The 19,750-nt window shown below is 43.4% G+C and overlaps 1 protein-coding gene across 1 annotated transcript in view; it reads left to right on the top strand.

Annotated features, from left to right (window-relative positions):
• The first annotated feature begins 1,729 nt into the window (after window positions 1-1,729).
• LOC129867233 (cartilage intermediate layer protein 1-like) overlaps window positions 1,730-19,750 on the top strand; it is a 34,877-nt gene continuing 16,856 nt past the window's right edge. Inside the window, exons 1-4 of the mRNA XM_055940501.1 lie at window positions 1,730-1,960; window positions 2,681-2,692; window positions 9,221-9,282; window positions 11,234-11,503. Coding sequence (XP_055796476.1) covers window positions 1,893-1,960; window positions 2,681-2,692; window positions 9,221-9,282; window positions 11,234-11,503 — 412 coding nt within the window. The 5' untranslated portion in view covers window positions 1,730-1,892. The remainder of the gene's footprint in view (window positions 1,961-2,680; window positions 2,693-9,220; window positions 9,283-11,233; window positions 11,504-19,750) is intronic.

Genomic DNA, 19,750 nt, shown 5'->3' with positions numbered 1-19,750 from the left:
TCTACATCGTTTTGTTATTTTGTTAGTTATATCCAGTATAGTTCGTTTTCGTCTTTGTCTATTTTGTTTATTTAATAAATCATTATGTGTTCAAACTTCGCTGCGCCTTGGTTCCCTCAATACTCCTCCTTTTCCGAAGATGGAGAGGAGGAGGAACGCCGTTACACAATGTATTATTCCAGCCCAGGGGCAATTTAGTTTAGTTTTTGGTCACTAGATGGCAGGAGTGTATGTGCAAAGTTTTAGACTGATCCAATGAACCATTGTGTTTCTGTTTTCTATCAAGACTGCCCAAATGTGCCTAATTGGTTTATTAAAAACTTTTCATGTTCCTAACTGTGCACTCTCCTCAAACAATAGCATGGTATTCTTTCACTGTAATAGCTACTGTAATTTGGACAGTTAGATTAGTTAGATTAACAAGAATTTAAGCTTTCTGTCTATCAGATATGTTTTTGTCCTGGGAAATGTTCTTGTTACTTACAACCTCATGCTAATCGCATTAGCCTACGTTAGTTCAACCATCCCGAGGGGGACCCACCAACCCTGTAGAGGTTAACAGTCTGATGCCCTTGAGATAGAAGCTGTTTTTCAGTCTCTCAGTCCCAGCTTTGATGCACCTGTACTGACCTCGCCTTCTGGATGGTAGCGGGGTGAACAGGCAATGGCTCGGGTGGTTGTTGTCCTTGATGATCTTCTTGTCATGCCATTCATCCACCGCCATCACCTCATGTTTCAGCAGGATAATGCATGACCCCAAGGATCTGTACACAATTCCTGGAAGCTGAAAATGTCCCAGTTCATCCATGGCCTGCATACTCACCAGACATGTCACTCGTTAGGCATGTTTGGGATGCTCTGGATCGACGTGTACGACAGCGTGTTCAAGTTCCCGCCAATATTCAGCAACTTCGCACAGCCATTGAATAGGAGTGGGACAACATTCCACAGGCCACAATCAACAGCCTGATCAACTCTATGCGAAGGAGATGTGTCACGCTGCATGAGGCAAATGGTCACACCAGACAGTAACTGGTTTTCTGATCCACACCCCTACTTTTGTAAAAGGTGTCTGTGACCAATAGATGCATCTGTATTCCCAGTCATGTGAAATCCATAGATTAGGGCCTAATGGATTTATTTCAATTGACTGATTTCCTTATATGAACTGTAACTCAGTAAAATCTTTTAACTTGTTGCATGTTGTGTTTATATTTTTGTTCAGTGTAGTTCCTTTGATGAATTGTATGACAAAAACATGTTTTGCATGGCAAAGTATATCTTTTTGGTTAAGGCCAATTTGAATGCCATTGTTACGCAATTGACAGGCTTGTTTCATCAATTACACTACACTGAGGTTGAGCATACTGTAGAAAAGCTGTCTGTTTTTACGAGTTCTGGATACAAACATAATCATAATATCTTAGCGTGATGCATTCTGTGTACTCTGGTGGATACAACATTCAGTAACAGCCCAAAAACGTATTACAATCCAGACAGAACCGATGAAATCTTACTCTGTGGAAAGTAAAAAAACACCCTTTTATTTGAGGTAATATTCCACCCTGCTCTCTCCTGCATTTTCTGGGGAGTGTTATGGAAGACACAGATGTGAGAGAGCACTGGCCAATGGTGAGCAGAGGGGGGCTGGATTAGACTGCACTCTGGGTGTCCCTTCTTTTAAGACTCTTGTTCCCCGTCTAACTTACAATCCTCATATGGCTGGGTTTAGGGACAGGAGCAGGTTTCCAACCACCATCATTCACACCTGAGAGCACTCAGACTCTGTAGCCTGCCATTTTGAAGAACAGCACAATTTCTTCTTGACTTGATAATATAATACACGCAGAGAGAGAGAAGGAAAGCATCCAAGTTTGTAATTGTGGGACACCATGTGGGACGTTACAAAAGTGTCACTACTCCTGTCTTTCCTGGTGGCAGTGGCAGCGGCTCAAGGTATGTCAAGTTAATGTCCTCCTCAAAATGTGATGTTAGTTCAGATTCATTATTGATGTGCAAATAATTATATCACTCTGCATTTTTACATTTCCCACAAAAAGTCATTGAAATTGTTTGTGTACTTATCAGCAGAACTCATTTTCCAGGACATTTTAGAATAGGTTCTTCGTTTTGTATCATTGCCGTTGTCTTGCATGCCATTTAACTGGAGCTGTGGTAAGCAATGTCATTACTCAAATGAGAACTTCATAATAGCCAATTCAACCCTGAAGCCTGAACAGCTTCATCATTCTGACACATGCTGTCAATGATCCACTGCTTGTATGTAGTAGCGCATTCTTATGGCATAAAAGTATACATTGAGTGGACAAAACATTAGGAACACCTGCTCTTTCCATGACAGACTGACCAGGTGAGTACTGATGAAAGCTATTATTCCTTATTGATATCACTTGTTAAATACACTTCAATCAGTGTAGATGAAGGGGAGAAGACAAGTTAAAGATGGTTTTTTAAGCCTTGAGACAATTGAGAAATGGATTGTGTATTTGTGCCATTCAGAGGATTTACAAATACATATAACACATTGAAGGTCAGTGTAGCACTCTCTCTCCCTGTGAGATTGTGTGTGTGTTTGCAGTGAAGGCACTAAATGGATAAAGGCTGGCCCACGCCACCATTCCCCCTTTTCCTGCAGTCACCTGACTGAGAGAGAAATAAGGAGGACACGAGGGCACAAACTGAACTCACACAGCCTCAATTATCAGCCAGTAGATATGCAAATTAACTTCCCTCCCGTGGCTAATTAAAAAAGAAATACGCTTACATCTTTACGTGCTGCTGCTTTAAGCTTTTCCCGCACCAAAGGTCTGACTGGCACCCAATTAAAAAGCTTATAGAAAGTGGAGCTTAAACACTGAGTGTACAAAACATTAAGAACACCTGCTCTTTCCATGACATAGACTGACCAAGGGAATTTAGATGAAAGCTATGATCTCTTATTGATGTCACTTGATAAATCCACTTCAGTGTAGATGAAGGGCAGGAGACAGGTTAAAGAAGGATATTGAGCCTTGAGACACATTGTGTAAGTGTGCCATTCAGAGGGTGAATGGGCAAGACAAAAGATTTAAGTGCCTTTGAACGGGGTATGGTAGTAAGTGCCAGCTACACCAGTTTGAGTGTGTCAAGAACTGCAACGCTGCTGGGTTTTTCACGCTCAACAGTTTCCCGTGTGTATCAAGAATGGGCCACCACCCAAAGGACATCCAGCCAACTTGACACAACTGTGGGAAGCATTGGAGTTAACATGAGCCAGCATCCCTGTGGAACACTTTTGACACCTTGTAGAATCTATGCCCCGATGAATTGAGGATGTTATGAGGGCAAAAGACGGTGAAACTCAAAATCAGGAAGGTGTTCCTAATGTTTTGTAAACTCTGTATATAAGGAAAATAGCGACAGGTCTAGCCCTTCAATTTGAACATTTTCAGATGTTTTTATTAGTTACGATTACTATTTTAGAATTTGAATTTGTTACATTCCATTTTGTTTTGAGTTTTGTGCACATGTACTTTAAGAAATAGTGTCTTGGCACCAAACGGTGTATGGCACGAAATTTAAAATAAACCAATCAAATCAATCATTAGAAATACGTGCACACATCTCTGTCATCCTGAACCTAAACTTTGCAAGCTGAGAAAGTAGCCTATCCCAGTGGATGTCAGTGTTGGACCAGTAGTGGTTCTTTAGTTGTGAATGGTGAGATCATACTGTAGCACCACAGGGGGGCTGTCTGTCTCTGCAGGGATGTCCCACCACTGGAAGTGTTAATCATGTTGTGTGAAGTCACCAGCACTCTCATTTTACTAACATGCTGTCATGTTAATGAGAAGCAGATGGATGTTAGGGGTAACACATGTTTCTCTGGGGTTGATTATATAATCTCTTTGTAGGGATCAGGGCCCCTCAATTTGAGGGGTGTGTGAAAGTGGCAGTAGACTAGTTATTATACAGTAAGTGTGTTATAATGGATGGATAGCCTTGGGATTCTTTAAGAATTCAGTGCAAGTACTGGATAGTTTTGCCTGTTCAGGAAAATTATCACACTGACTAGGTGTTTGATAGAATGGATAGCGATGTATTCACTCGCCAACACATTGTGGCAGACATGGGTAGTATTTGACCCCATCTCACCTCGATACATTACCCGACGGCTGGAGCACTCACCAAGTCAGCACTCACCAATAAAACAAGTAAACACAAATCCTCTATCCCACTTTCTCACATAACTGACAGGTGAAATGACTCTCTCTGGTTTCCCCTCTCCCTGTCTCACTCTTTCCTTTTACTTTTCATTTTCCTCCTGCTCCTTCTCTATCACTTTCCCCCCATCATTATCTCCATCCCTCTCAGGGTTCAGAGATGTATGATGTGTTTTCCATATTTGAAGAGACAGCTTCTGCTCCTGGATGCTATACCGAAATGGACTATACCGAAATGGGACACTGTGACTGACTATCAGTCAAGCTAAACTAAGTCCCAGGTCTTAGTGGAGTGTTTTAAAGAGCCAGATGCCACATAGGCTGCCCGTAATGAACTGTAATCTCCCATACCAGTCTCGGGATAGATAGAGGTGGAGGTGGGCCAACTGGGACCATGAAGAAGCAGTCTCAGAGCTCCAAAGTCAATGTTGTCCCTGTGCTAATCGGCTTCATTCAGAGGGACTAGCTCATTCTCCAGATGCTGGCCACAGACTAACTGGAGAGCAGTGGTCCAGCTAAACCACAATCACCACACCAGGATGTGTAGCCCATTGACTTAAATGAGAATGGGAGAGAGAAGAAAGGGATCAAAGTCCCTTGTATTCCCAGCAATCACCACGTGAAGGCCCAAATGATATGACTCCAGTTTCTCTCTGGCTCACTACCGTTTGAAGATGCGGTGCCTGCGTTTGAGGATGAAAGTGCACAAACCTTACTTTGAAGCATAGGACTAGGCTAATGCTCAAGAAGCAGTTGTTTCTAGAGCTCGTGTATACCCATTGCAGAAACCCAGGTGAGCACTTGCAGTGGACTTAATGGGGAAATACCATTGAGGCCAATTGTTTTTTTTATAGCCTGAATACGGAAATGCAGTGTGGTAGAAAAAAATCACATTAAGAACACAAAGCCGCTGTGTTCTTTTTTGAAATCCCCCTAAATCTTGTGGTGGATTTGCATCATTAGTTCATGTCAGGGGCAAAACTGTATAATGAGGCACATATGCCTTTGACCAAGAATCAGTCAGTGGCTCCCCAACCAGCCCTGAAGCCAAGATTGACGGAGGGAGAAAACAGAGAGAGAGAAAGACCATCTGATTCTTCTACCACAGCACACCTCAGCCAGATAATAGGCTAACTAAACAAAGCAACTTCCACATGTCTGCAAGGCCATGGCATAAAAACTCACATGCATACGTACACACACGCACACTTTCTGGGCAATCATTTAATGTCCATTGGTTTGACACAAACCCTTGTCTAAATAAAATTCTTCTGATTTTGAACAAATATCTCCTTACTGCCTAAATCTTAATAAGGCCAGGTGACGGATGTTTCCAGTGCTCTAACACTGCACACACCTGTTATTACACTTAAGTGTGGGGCTGTGGCATGGCAAAGTTGCATCAACACTGTGTGGAGAGACGCTCAACATTCAGCCCAGTGCTCAGCCCCGTGAGCCACTCATCCAAGCTGTTACATAACACAGAAAAGTGTTTTTACATTTTCTTCTTGTAAGGCTCTGGAATATTTTAAACAATCTCCAGACCTGCTGAAAGGCCTGTGTCTATGCCCAGACAGATCTGGGTTGGAAATCTGTCTAATCTGACTACTGAAGTCATTTCTCTGGGTAACTTCAAAACTAATTTTTTCATTTTCTGCAACTTTTTATTAGCATCTGGCAGCTGCCGAGTGTGCATGCAGCTCTGTCTCGGAAAACACCCGGCTGAGAAGGCAACAGGAGAGGAGAATGGCATTTAGAAGGGCCTGCAGTATTAATAGATGTTTTTGTCCTTGTGTACCCTGTAACTAAAGCCCAGCACCACTTTATAGTGGCAAGATCCCCAGAATAAGTACCAGAGTCCAGAATGGCCAAAGCAGTGCAAGGGCAGAAGCAGGAAGAGGGGAGCTTGAGACAATACTGGATCTGACGTAGAAATTCTAACACCCAGTTGAGAGTTCGCCTCCATCACTAATATAACATTGCATGGTATTCAGCTTTATTATGAGAAGCTAGCCTGTGTGTCTATTTTGAGAGAAGCTAGCCTGTGTGTCTATATTAAGAGAAGCTAACCTGTGTGTCTATTTTGAGAGAAGCTAGCCTGTGTGTCTATTTTGAGAGAAGCTAGCCTGTGTGTCTATATTAAGGGGGAGAAAGAGGGTCTGCTAATAGGCACAGAAACATACTTGGAACCATTGCTAATGTATCGGTTCCATTACATGGGACTATACTTTGACCTCTTTCAGTATCTTGTTCCTGGGTTGGTGTTTTACGAGGGTGGTGGCGAGGTAGAAGAGAGGCCTCTATTAGGGAAAGTTAAACAGGAGTAAGGACCTCAAACAAAGGAGGAAATCTGGTTAAGTTTAAGTGTGTTTCCTCTGACATAACAGTGTGTTTCAACATGTTTTGGATGAGGTAACGCCACTGACGTACCATTAGCATGAAACAGCACATATAAAATCACTAGCTTTTTAAATTCACATATAAAGTGTTAACAAGCCACTCAAAGGAACGTTAAATAGTCAAAGTCAACTACTGGAGCCGAGGCCACTCAGGCCAGTGCACTTAAACAACTGCCATAGCTGAAGTTGCAAGGCTGACGTGTTTATATTATATTAAATATGGATTCCGACATAAAAAGCTTTAATGCCATTATGCACCTCATAAAATTACTCTTGTAATCTTTTAATGGTTTAGGCTTCAATATCAAACATCTTGAAGTGATAAGTGTAAGAAATGTGCCCCTGTTGGAGTATCCAAGGCTGGTAATAGTTCTCTGTCCAGTAGATTGTTAATATGACAACGTCACTTGGAAGTGTGTCCAAGCCCGCATAGGCACACCAGCAGTGCAGAGGTTGTGCGGAGAGACATTTGTTTCTATTTAGCCAGTCATTCTATCATGTCAATCAAATATTAAAACCCCTGTCTATGATCTACAGTATCAAGCCAGATATGAAAAGCCCACCTTGCATTGAAAGATAGCCCCTTGCTTTACTGTTAAACACACAGCTGCAGTATGTAGGCCTACAAAGCTGAGGGCAGCGGTCAGTCTGGTTTAAGCAGACTGCAAAGGCTGACCTGGAACTTACGTAATACCACTTGTAAGAGAAGCCATTCACTGGGTTGAAGACCATACTAGGAAAAAATGCTCCAAAGCCATAAAATTGGAAGAGAATCGTGTTGGCGTAACAAAAAAAGACCCACAGTCAGCAATAAATAGCAGAGGGACTGAAGCTTAGCTCTGCTTTGGGTCTTTGTGACTGTGTCCATAAACTCAGCGGTGGACCTCCTAAAGTGGTAAGCGCTCTCACAGACAGCCAGTCAGTCAGGCAGGCCGCGAGACAGTCCGTGGTGGGAATGGCTTTCTTTGGCCACGATGGCTTTAGGCAGGCGGTTGGGAACCGAAAGAAAGGACGCACGTCTCCACTGTCAGCCCTTTGATGCCTGACGCTGACGCATATGTGGGACGTGAATGTAAGTGTGTGTAATATCAAAGGGGACAACTGGCTGCGTTGCTGCATGGGCCATTCCAGCATAATGACAAGATCAGATGAAGATACAGAGGAAAGTCAGAGAAGGGAAGAGAAGGCAGATGTAGAGATGACTGATGGATCAAGGCCAAACCGTATCTGAGACTGGGATGAGGTGGAAAAGAGGGAAAAGTAAGGCATATTGGCAGCATATGCTGTACAAGTCACTACTAACGGATGGCTTACGTGAGCTGATTCCTCTCAGCTGTGTGTGTCTCAATGGGTCTCCTCAGCATCCTGGCTTTATTGATGGAGACGTGTTCATTTAAGGGGGGACGTTTGGGCTGTGGAGGGACCCAACAGCTAGGACTTGTTTCAAAGAGGGCAGCCAGAAAACTAGCTCGAAGACACACACAGTTTCAGACACACTATCACGCCACTAGACATAGACAAGGTTTCCCTCAGAGAGTGGAGGAATGTAACCTCTGGTACTTGGCTCATTGAGAAACCATGAGGAATCATCTCTGCTTGTCCTTCCTACTTTCCCTCTCTCCATCACTCTCCCTCTCTTTCTCCCTCCAGTCCATCTCCCTTTATAGAGGCTCCAGCTCATTCATCAGCTTCTGATTAGAGAGAGCGAGAGAACGAGAGAGAGAGAGAGAGAGAGAGAGAGAGAGAGAGAGAGAGAGAGAGAGAGAGAGAGAGAGAGAGAGAGAGAGAGAGAGAGAGAGAGAGAGAGAGAGAGAGAGAGAGAGAGAGAGAGAGAGAGAGAGAGAGAGGAGAGAGAGAGAGAGAGAGAGAGAGAGAGAGAGAGAGAGAGAGAGAGAGAGAGAGAGAGAGAGAGAGAGAGAGAGAGAGAGAGAGAGAGAGAGATTTTCCATATGGCCCCAGGTCCTTAATGAGACTGGACAGTGTTTCGTTGAGAAAAAACTGAACGTGCTTGGACTGTGGTGTAGTCTTCTGACTAGTGTGTGACTGCGTGTGTGTGATATCAGGTGTTCTCACACACATCTGGATGGAGCTCTTCCAGACTGATTGCTGGCACCTAGCTAGCTCATGGGGGCGGTAAAAGAGAACCAGGCTTGTCTTTGTATTCTGGTGGCACCCAGACAAAGCCGGGGGGATCTGGAAACACAGACACCCCAGCGTCAGTGCACCAAGATCAGGTGTCCCACCCCAATACTTCTCCCTGGCCTTCAACCACAGCCCACGGAGTAAGACGTAGACATTCTTCTCACATTCACAGACACTCAGACAAATTGATGAGAACATGCCGAGGACGAACTCCTCAGACAAGTAGGTCCGCAGACTCGAAAACCGGATTCCATAAATCTGGTTCTCCCCATTGTAAAACTTGGTGGATCCATTGAGCAGAGCTCCTGAGGTCACTGTTACAGTGTTACAGTGTGGTAGTGGTGCAGCGGTGCAGGTTAGGTTGGGCCCTGCTGGTCATGGTGTTAGGTTGTATTCATGGTGTGGTTCTCCTCATCCAGGGCCCTTCAGGAACAGCTCTCTGCTCAGGAAGTGGAGTCAGATAGACAGGAGCAGGAAGCTGGCCTACAACATGCTTACTGAGCCACAGCAGACCACAGGTGAGTGAGTAAGCTCACTCCTAATACCACCTGGTTGACCTATACAACCTGAGGAGGGAAAACTCACTCAACAATGTTGTCACGTCCTGACCTTAGTTCCGTTTTTGTGTCTCTATTTTAGTTTGGTCAGGGCGTGAGTTAGGGTGGGCAGTCTATGTTATTTTTTCTATGTTGTTGTTTTTCTATGTGTTTGGCCTGGTGTGGTTCCCAATCAGAGGCAGCTGTTTATCATTGTCTCTGATTGGGAGCCATATTTAGGTAGCCTGTTTTCCATTGTGTGTTGTGGGTGATTGTTTCCTGTGTTAGTTTCACATTTCAGGACTGTTTCGGTTTTCGTTATCATTCACTTTGTTATTTTTGTATTTTATCGTGTTGAGTTTTATTAAACTATCATGGACACTTACCACGCTGCGTATTGGTCCGATCCTTCATACTCCTCGTCTGAAGAGGAGGAAAATTGTTACAAATGTGTCTTCTGCCTCAGACAGAGGAGTTTCCTTCCTTTGATGTACTGAAACTCACAGGCTTTACACACCCATGGCAAGTGCAGAAAATCAATTTTTACAGTTTCATTACATACTAGTAACATTTATACATACAAACTATCAAATTTAGGGGTCAAGTCCATTTCCAGTCCAAGGCCAATCTTGAGACTCTATGAGCCCCACCCCTTTCTCTAATTCATCAACTATACCCTGTTTCTAATGTGTAATCAATGTTCAGTTCCCACTCAGCACTCACATTCCATTATGCTTACATTCAGTCTCGCTCCTTTGAATGAGCAGTCTGGTGGAATGAGACAATGGTGTTAACCTGCCAGGATCATATCAGAGCAAACAATAGCATGGATTCTACTTTATATTCACATGAGTGTAGTTTAATTTAAGCAACTATTCATTAAATCCAGTCCAAATTAATATGTAAGCCAACACATACATTATCCAGATACAGGAAATTAAAACTAAATACCTAATGTCACCACAGGGTTGAAAACCACTGGCTTTTAAATGAACAGAGAGACTAGAGAGAGAGGTCACTATGTCTGTTGAGAATGTCTACCGACGATAGCACACAGCACGGTGAGCACACATCCTGACAACGTCCACCAATAGATCACTTCACTTCTCTCTCGATGCCTCCCAAGGGACTCGTTCCAATGATGAAATCTATTATTCAGAGATCCATGGTATGTTGCTAATGCAATGCAGCGAGGCTGTTTCTTCACATCTTTGGAAAATCTCAGAGTTGAACATGTGGCAGACAAAAGCTAGACGACATGACACTTTCCCTCCTCATCTGCCTTCTGAGTTGGCTTGGAAAGAGTTTGGTCAACGCAGGCTCCCCTGGGCGTCTCTACTCAGCAGACAATGACAGTAGCAGACTATTCTCTTAAACTGTGCAACCTTGCGAGTGGCGCAGTGGTCTAAGGCACTGCAATGCAGTGCTAGCTGTGCAACTAGAGATTCTGGGTTCGAGTCCAGGCTCTGTCGCAGCCAGCCGCGACCAGAAGACCCATGGGGCGGCGCACAATTGGCCCAGCGTCGTCTGGGTTAGGGGAGGGTTTGGCCGGCAGGGATGTCCTTGTCCCTTTGTCGCACTAACGAATCCTGTGGTGGTCCGGGCGCAGTGCATGCTTTACACAGTCGCCAGGTGTACAGTGTTTCCTCCGACACATTGGTGCGGCTGGCTTCTGGGTTAAGTGGGCATTGTGTTAAGAAGCAGTGCGGCTTGGTTGGCTTGTGTTTCGGAGGACGCACGGCTCTCAACCTTCGCCTCTCTCGAGTCTGTACGGGAGTTGCAGCGATGAGACAAGACTGTAACTACCAATTGTATACCATGAAATTGGGGAGAAAAAGGAGTAAATAAAAAATAACTGTGCAACCTTACCCCCTAGTTGTGATTTGTATCTCCTTGTCTATGTCTCCCTTCTCCCAATCCGCATGTATGGCAGGCGTGACTGAATGGACGTCCTGGTTCAACATCGACCATCCAGGGGGGAATGGAGACTACGAGCGGTTAGAGGCCATCCAGTTCTACTACAGGGAGAGGGTGTGTACCCGGCCGGTGGCCATGGAGGCCCGCACCACGGACTGGGTGGCAGCAGCAGAGACTGGGGAGGTGACTCATTCCAGCCTGGAGAAGGGCTTCTGGTGCATCAACAAGGAGCAGGCCTACGGACGCATCTGCTCCAACTACTACGTCCGCTTCCAGTGCCCACCAGGTACCCACAGACCACCATGCACCATGCCCCATTCACATAGGTTATAAAGTAGATGTGCCATAATAGCTTTGTGTTCAGGATTCTGAACCCATACTGTGCTTAGGGGATAATGGAATTTTGTGAGGGGATTAGCCAACTATCCATGTCACCCCTAGTTACTGTGCTGTATACTGAGCCGAAACAGAACCTCAGTGGAGGTAAAGCCACTTAAGCCATGCATCTGCTGCTCTGTTATGGCCACTAATGATCTGTTTTTTCTTTCCCCCCCCTTTTCCCCCCTTTTTTGGGGGGGGGGGGGTGGATCAGCTTAATATTGCAGAAAGATTGTTGATTCCATCAATGTAATTGTCTGCATCATTTCCAATCCCCCATATATTTTGGGGGTAAATATATATACTGTATATCCATATACATACACGTACATACCCATACATAGGCATAAATAAACATTCATACATATATACAGTTGAAGTCGGAAGTTTACATACACTTAGGATGGAGTCATTAAAACCCGTTTTTCAATCACTCCACAAATGTGTTGTTAACAAACTATAGTTTTGGCAAGTCGATTAGGACATCTACTTTGTGCATGACACAAGTAATTTATCCAACAATTGTTTACAGACAGATTATTTCACTTATAATTCACTGTATCACAATTCCAGTGGGTCAGAAGTTTACATACACTATGTTGACTGTGCCTTTAAACAGCTTGGGAAATTATGTCATGGCTTTAGAAGCTTCTTATAGACTAATTGACATCATTTTAGTCAATTGGAGGTGTACCTGTGGATGTATTTTAAGGCCTACCTTCAAACTCAGTGCCTCTTTGCTTGACATCACGGGAAAATCAAAAGAAATCAGCCAAGACCTCAGAAGAACAATTGTAGACCTCCACAACTCTGGTTCATCCTTGGGAGCAATTTCCAAATGCCTGAAGGTACCACATTCATCTGTACAAACAATAGATACGCAAGCATAAACACCATGGGACCACGCAGCTGTCATACCACTCAGGAAGCAGACGCGTTCTGTCTCCTAGAGATGAACGTACTTTGGTGTGAAAAGTGCAAATCAATCCAAGAACAACAGCAAAGGACCTTGTGAAGATGTTGGAGGAAACAGGTACAAAAGTATATATATCCACAGTAAAACGAGTCCTATATCAACATAACCTGAAAGGCCGCTCAGCAAAGAAGAAGCCACTGCTCCAAAACCACCATAAAAAAGCCAGACTACGGTTTGTAACTGCACATGGAGACTTTTTGGAGAAATATCCTCTGGTCTGATGAAACAAAAATAGAACTGTTTGGCCATAATGACCATCGTTATGTTTGGAGGAAAAAGGGGGAGGCTTGCAAGCCGAAGAACACCATCCCAACACTGAAGCACGGGGGTGGTAGCATAATGTTGTGGGGGTGCTTTGTTGCAGGAGGGACTGGTGCACTTCACAAAATAGATGGCATCCTGAGGAGGTAAATTATGTGGATATATTGAAGCAACATCTCAAGACATCAATCAGGAAGTTAAAGCTTGGTATATGTTGGTAAATGGCTCTTCCAAATGGATAATGACCCCAAGCATACTTCCAAAGTTGTGGCAAAATGGCTTAAGGACAACAAAGTCAAGGTATTGGAGTGCCCATCACAAAGCCCTGACCTCAATCTAATATAACATTTGTGGGCAGAACTGAAAAAGCATGTGCGAGCAAGGAGGCCTACAAACCTGACTCAGTTACACCAGCTCAGTCAGGAGGAATGGGTCAAAATTCACCCAACTTATTGTGGGAAGCTTATGGAAGGTTACCCGAAACGTTTGACCCAGGTTCAACAATTTAAAAGTTAAAGGCAATGCTACCAAATACTAATTGAGTGTATGTAAACTTCTGACCCACTGGGAATGTGATGAAAGAAATAAAACCTGAAATAAATAATTCTCTCTACTATTATTCTGACATTTCACATTCTTAAAATAAAGTGGGGATCCTAACTGACCTAAGACAGGGAATTTTTACTAGGATTAAATGATAGGAATTGTGAAAAACTGAGTTTAAATGTATTTGGCGAAGGTGTATGTAAACTTACAACTTTAACTGTACATACATATACATATAGATATACATACTTTAAAAAATATATATAGCTTTATTATTCCCCGCAAACCCTACCAACCTTCCCCCAATTGGAGTAAACTAATAAATAATAACACTTAGGTTTCTACCTTCAGTTTTTACATATTATACACATTTTACAGACACAATCTATTTTACAATAGTTATATGTTCTTTGTTTTTATGTCCTTCCTCTATTTCTGATGTCCATCCAGTTTGATTTCTATTTGTAACTGTGCTGTTTCACAGAATTTCTGAACCTATATACATTTTACAGACCCCATATGTTTTACATTGGTTATCTTATTAGTCCCACCCTTCAGCGCCATTCAACCCCTCCCATCTATCTCTTAACACCATCCATTTTGGATTTCTATTTGCCATATATTTTCCAACTGTGCAGTGATGTTTCACACAAGTACTGAACCTTTCTATTCTCATAGCTTCTACAGATCGAAAATTAAAGATACATTTTTGTTGCTAAAATAATAATAATTTTATTGTTTGCTTGCCTCTTCCATTTTTGTGGTAATGCTGCAATTAGTTGGTTGTAATTTTGGGTTTTATTTTATTTATTTAACCTTTATTTAACCAGGTAGGCAAATTGAGAACACGTTCTCATTTACAATTGCGACCTGGCCAAGATAAAGCAAAGCAGTTCGACACATACAACAACACATAGATACACATGGAGTAAAAACAAACATATAGTCAATAATACAGTGAAAAGAAAAATAAGTCTATATACAATGTGAGCAAGTGAGGTGAGATAAGGGAGGTGAAGGCAAACAGATATATGTATAAATAAATAAAAATATAAAAAGGCCATGGAGGCGAAGTGAGTACAACACAGCAAGTAAAATAAAAACAAAAAAAAAACACTGGAATGGTTGGTTTGCATTGGAAGAAAGTGCAAAGTAGAGACAGAAATAATGGGGTGCAAAGGAGCAAAATAAATTAATAAATAAATACAGTAGGTAAAGAGGTAGTTGTTTGGGCTAAATTGTAGATGGGTTATGTACAGGTGCAGTAATCTATGAGCTGCTCTGACAGCTGGTGCTTAAAGCTAGTGAGGGAGATAGGTGTTTCCAGTTTCAGAGATTTTTGTAGTTCGTTCCAGTCATTGGCAGCAGAGAACTGGAAGGAGAGGCGTCCAAAGGAAGAATTGGTTTTGGGGGTGACTAGAGAGATATACCTGCTGGAGCGCGTGCTACAGGTAGGTGCTGCTATGGTGACCAGCGAGCTGAGATAAGGGGGGACTTTACCTAGCAGGGTCTTGTAGATGACCTGGAACCAGTGGGTTTGGCGACGAGTATGAAGCGAGGGCCAGCCAACGAGAGTGTACAGGTCGCAGTGGTGGGTAGTATATGGGGCTTTGGTGACAAAACGGATGGCACTGTGATAGACTGCATCCAATTTATTGAGTAGGGTTTTGGAGGCTATTTTGTAAATGACATCACCGAAGTCGAGGATTGGTAGGATGGTCAGTTTTACAAGGGTATGTTTGGCAGCATGAGTAAAGGATGCTTTGTTGCGGAATAGGAAGCCAATTCTAGATTTGACTTTGGATTGGAGATGTTTGATGTGGGTCTGGAAGGAGAGTTTACAGTCTAACCAGACACCTAGGTATTTGTAGTTGTCCACATATTCTAAGTCAGAGCCGTCCAAAGTAGTGATGTTGGACAGGCGGGCAGGAGCAGGCAGCGATCGGTTGAAGAGCATGCATTTGGTTTTACTTGTATTTAAGAGCAGTTGGAGGCCACGGAAGGAGAGTTGTATGGCATTGAAGCTCGCCTGGAGGGTTGTTAACACAGTGTCAAAAGAAGGGCCAGAAGTATACAGAATAGTGTCGTCTGCGTAGAGGTGGATCAGAGAATCACCAGCAGCAAGAGCGACATCATTGATGTAAACAGAGAAGAGAGTCGGTCCAAGAATTGAACCCTGTGGCACCCCCATAGAGACTGCCAGAGGCCCGGACAACAGACCCTCCGATTTGACACACTGAACTCTATCAGAGAAGTAGTTGGTGAACCAGGCGAGGCAATCATTAGAGAAACCAAGGCTGTCGAGTCTGCCAATGAGGATGTGGTGATTGACAGAGTCAAAAGCCTTGGCCAGGTCAATGAATACGGCTGCACAGTATTGTTTCCTATCGATGGCGGTTACGATATCGTTTATGACCTTGAGCGTGGCTGAGGTGCACCCATGACCAGCTCTGAAACCAGATTGCATAGCGGAGAAGGTGTGGTGTGATTCGAAATGGTCGGTAATCTGTTTGTTGACTTGGCTTTCGAAGACCTTAGAAAGGCAGGGTAGGATAGATATAGGTCTGTAGCAGTTAGGGTCAAGGGTGTGTCCCCCTTTGAAGAGGGGGATAACCGCAGCTGCTTTCCAATCTTTGGGGATCTCAGACGACACGAAAGAGAGGTTGAAGAGGCTAGTAATAGGGGTGGCAACAATTTCAGCAGATAGTTTTAGAAAGAAAGGGTCCAGATTATCTAGCCCGGCTGATTTGTAAGGGTCCAGATTTTGCAGCTCATTAAGAACATCAGCTGACTGTATTTGGGAGAAAGAGAAATGGGGAAGGCTTGGGCGAGTAGCAGAGGGGAGGGCAGTGCTGTTGTCCGGGGTAGGGGTAGCCAGGTGGAAAGCATGGCCAGCCGTAGAAAAATGCTTATTGAAATTCTCAATTATAGTGGATTTGTCGGTGGTGACAGTGTTTCCTATCTTCAGAGCGGTTGGAAGCTGGGAGGAGGTGTTCTTATTCTCCATGGACTTTACGGTGTCCCAGAACTTTTTTGAATTTGTGTTGCAGGAAGCAAATTTCTGCTTGAAAAAGCTAGCCTTGGCTGTTCTAACTGCCTGTGTATATTGGTTTCTGGCTTCCCTGAAAAGTTGCATATCACGGGGGCTGTTCGATGCTAATGCAGAACGCCATAGGATGTTTTTCTGTTGGTTAAGGGCAGTCAGGTCAGGAGAGAACCAAGGGCTATATCTGTTCCTGGTTCTAAATTTCTTGAATGGGGCATGCTTATTCAAGATGGTGAGGAAGGCATTTAAAAAAAATGACCAGGCATCCTCTACTGACGGGATGAGATCAATATCCTTCCAGGATACCCCGGCCAGATCGATTAGGAAGGCCTGCTCGCTGAAGTGTTTCAAGGAGCGTTTGACAGTGATGAGTGGAGGTCGTTTGACCGCTGACCCATTACGGATGCAGGCAATGAGGCAGTGATCGCTGAGATCTTGGTTGAAAACAGCAGAGGTGTATTTGGAGGGCAAGTTTGTTAGGATGATATCTATGAGGGTACCCGTGTTTACGGAATTGGGGTGGTACCTGGTAGGTTCATTGATAATTTGTGTGAGATTGAGGGCATCAAGCTGAGATTGTAGGGTGGCTGGGGTGTTGAGCATGTTCAAATTTAGGTCGCCTAGCAGCACGAGCTCTGAAGATAGATGGGGGGGAAATCAGTTCACATATAGTGTCCAGAGCACAGCTGGGGGCAGAGGGTGGTCTATAGCAGGCGGCAACGGTGAGAGACTTGTTTTTAGAGAGGTGGATTTTTAAAAGTAGAAGTTCAAATTGTTTGGGAACAGACCTGGATAGTATAACAGAACTCTGCAGGCAGTCTTTGCAGTAGATTGCAACACCGCCCCCTTTGGCCGTTCTATCTTGTCTGAAAATATTGTAATTGGGGATAAAAATGTTTGAATTTTTGGTGGTCTTTCTAAGCCAGGATTCAGACACGGCTAAAACATCCGGGTTGGTAGAGTGTGCTAAAGCAGTGAACAAAACAAACTTAGGGAGGAGGCTTCTAATGTTAACATGCATGAAGCCAAGGCTATTACGGTTACAGAAGTCATCAAAAGAGAGCGCCTGGGGAATAGGAGTGGAGCCAGGTACTGCAGGGCCTGGATTCACCTCTACATCACCAGAGGAACAGAGGAGAAGTAGGATAAGGGTACGGCTAAAAGCTATGAGAATTGGTCGCCTAGAGCTACTAGAGCAGAGAGTAAAAGGAAGTTTCTGGGGCGATAAAATAGTTTAAAGGAATAATGTACAGACAAAGGTATGGTAGGATGTGAATACAGTGGAGGTAAACCTAGGTATTGAGTGATGATGAGAGAGATCTTGTCTCTAGAAACATCATTGAAACCAGGTGATGTCATCGCATATGTGGGTGGTGGAACTGAGAGGTTGGATATGGTATAGAGAGCAGGGCTAGAATCTCTACAGTGAAATAAGCCAATAAACACTAACCAGAACAGCAATGGACAAGGCATATTTACATTAAGGAGAGGCATGCTTAATCGAGTGATCAATAAGGGTCCAGTGAGTAGAGGTTGGTTGGGGTCGTGGCGATCCAGACAGCTGGCCGGGTATATGGCTATCGGTAGCAGCATAGGATGGAGGTCTGTTTGTAGATACCTCGTGCGTTTCCGTCGGTAGGTTCCGTGTAGTGGGGTTTTGTTCAAATAGCAGCCGATAAGACAGCTAACGATTAGCGGGCCTCAGATGAGCGTTCAGGTAACGTCGGGATGGAGGTGCCGGTTGGATAAATCCCTCGGGCAGATAACGTCGGCAGTCAGTCGTGAAGGCCCGGTGGGGTTCCGTATCTGCAGCAGCAACAAAAGAAACGGGTCCGGATGGTGATGGAACTCCTCAGCTGGCTAGCTCCAGCATGATTTGAGTTTGCTCCGGGGTCGACGTAAGCCAATAGTCACACGGTATGCAGCTAGCTAGCTGCGAAATCAAGGTGCAAGTGTCCAAAGCCTGCGGTTGGAATCCGGGGAAACTGAGAGAAAAAAAGTCCCGGAATGCTCCGGTCCGAGTCGCGTTGCACAAAAGTGCCGGTAGATTATCGAGCTAAAGGAATAGCTGATGACCGCAAAACGTGGGCAGCTGAAACACCAACGCTAGCCAGCAAACCGGCTAATTTCGGGGCAGCTACAGATTAGCTTCTGGCTAGCTATCGGAGTAGCTTCTGGTTAGCTTTCAGGCTAGCTTCTGAATTAGCCCCTGGCTATCTTCCACGATGGATTTTCAGATTGAGGTAAATAATACTTATTGTAATTGGTGAAGCGGGTTGCAGGAAAGCTTTTGCAGGAAAGCTTTTGTAGTTGAGTTCTTGGATAATAAAATAAATAAAAGATATGTGAAGAAAAGGTGTAAATATATATATATACAGGACACGACACGACATAACGGAAAAAGACGTCTGAACTGCTAAGCCACCTTGGAATGAAAAATGTAATTTTGGGTAGAGCAGACATTTCCATATGTCTGTGTTAGCTGCATGTCCTATTTATGATATCATTCACAAAAATTATACCTTTTTTAAACATTTAATCGAAAAATCAATTAGTATTTTTGAGTTTAACCACAATATTTGTTGTATTATTTGTTCTGCCTTTTCAGGTGGATTATTCAGAAATTGCAACCAACTTTTTAAGGCTTTTTTTTAAATGATATTTTGGAGATTATTTCCTTTTCAAACAACCGAAAGTAAGCAGGTGTAATCTGAATAAAGGTGAAAAGGCCATTCTTGAACATGGGGTCAATTTACTAGAGAACCAGTTTGGATTTAAGTATAACTTTTGTATGACTGATGCCTTTAGTGAGAGGTCTAATGCCTTAATATTTCATCATTTCTGCCCTCCGAATTCGTTGTACAAATAGGCCCTTTTAATTTTGTCTGGCTTGCCATTCCAAATAAAATTGAATATTTTTTGTTCATATAATTTAAAAAGCAGGTCACTAGGAGTAGGCAAAAGAGACTAAAGAGTTAATCAGGGTGATTTTTCCACAAATAGACAGGTATTTTCCTTTCCATGGTAGCAAGATCTCATCTATTTTTGCTAACTTTCTATAAAAATGTATTGGTGAGATCATTTCTTTCTTTTGGGATTTGTATACCGAGTCTGTCCACATCACCCCACTAATGATCTGTTTGTCTTTTTTCAACTGTAAAAGTCCTGGACTTATTTTTTCAAACTACAGGCTACGTTACTTACATAAAGATGCCGTATCTTAATTTGAGACAGTTTGCTACAGCTAGAAAATAATCCTGCAGCAACAAGAAAGGTGAATTATGATGTGGATTATAATGAATGTACATTTTTTGTTAGGGCAAATC

This window comes from Salvelinus fontinalis, chromosome 12, assembly GCF_029448725.1.
Source record: "Salvelinus fontinalis isolate EN_2023a chromosome 12, ASM2944872v1, whole genome shotgun sequence".
In the NCBI taxonomy this organism is placed as follows: Eukaryota; Metazoa; Chordata; class Actinopteri; order Salmoniformes; family Salmonidae; genus Salvelinus; species Salvelinus fontinalis.
This window is presented reverse-complemented; position numbering and strand designations above follow the sequence as displayed.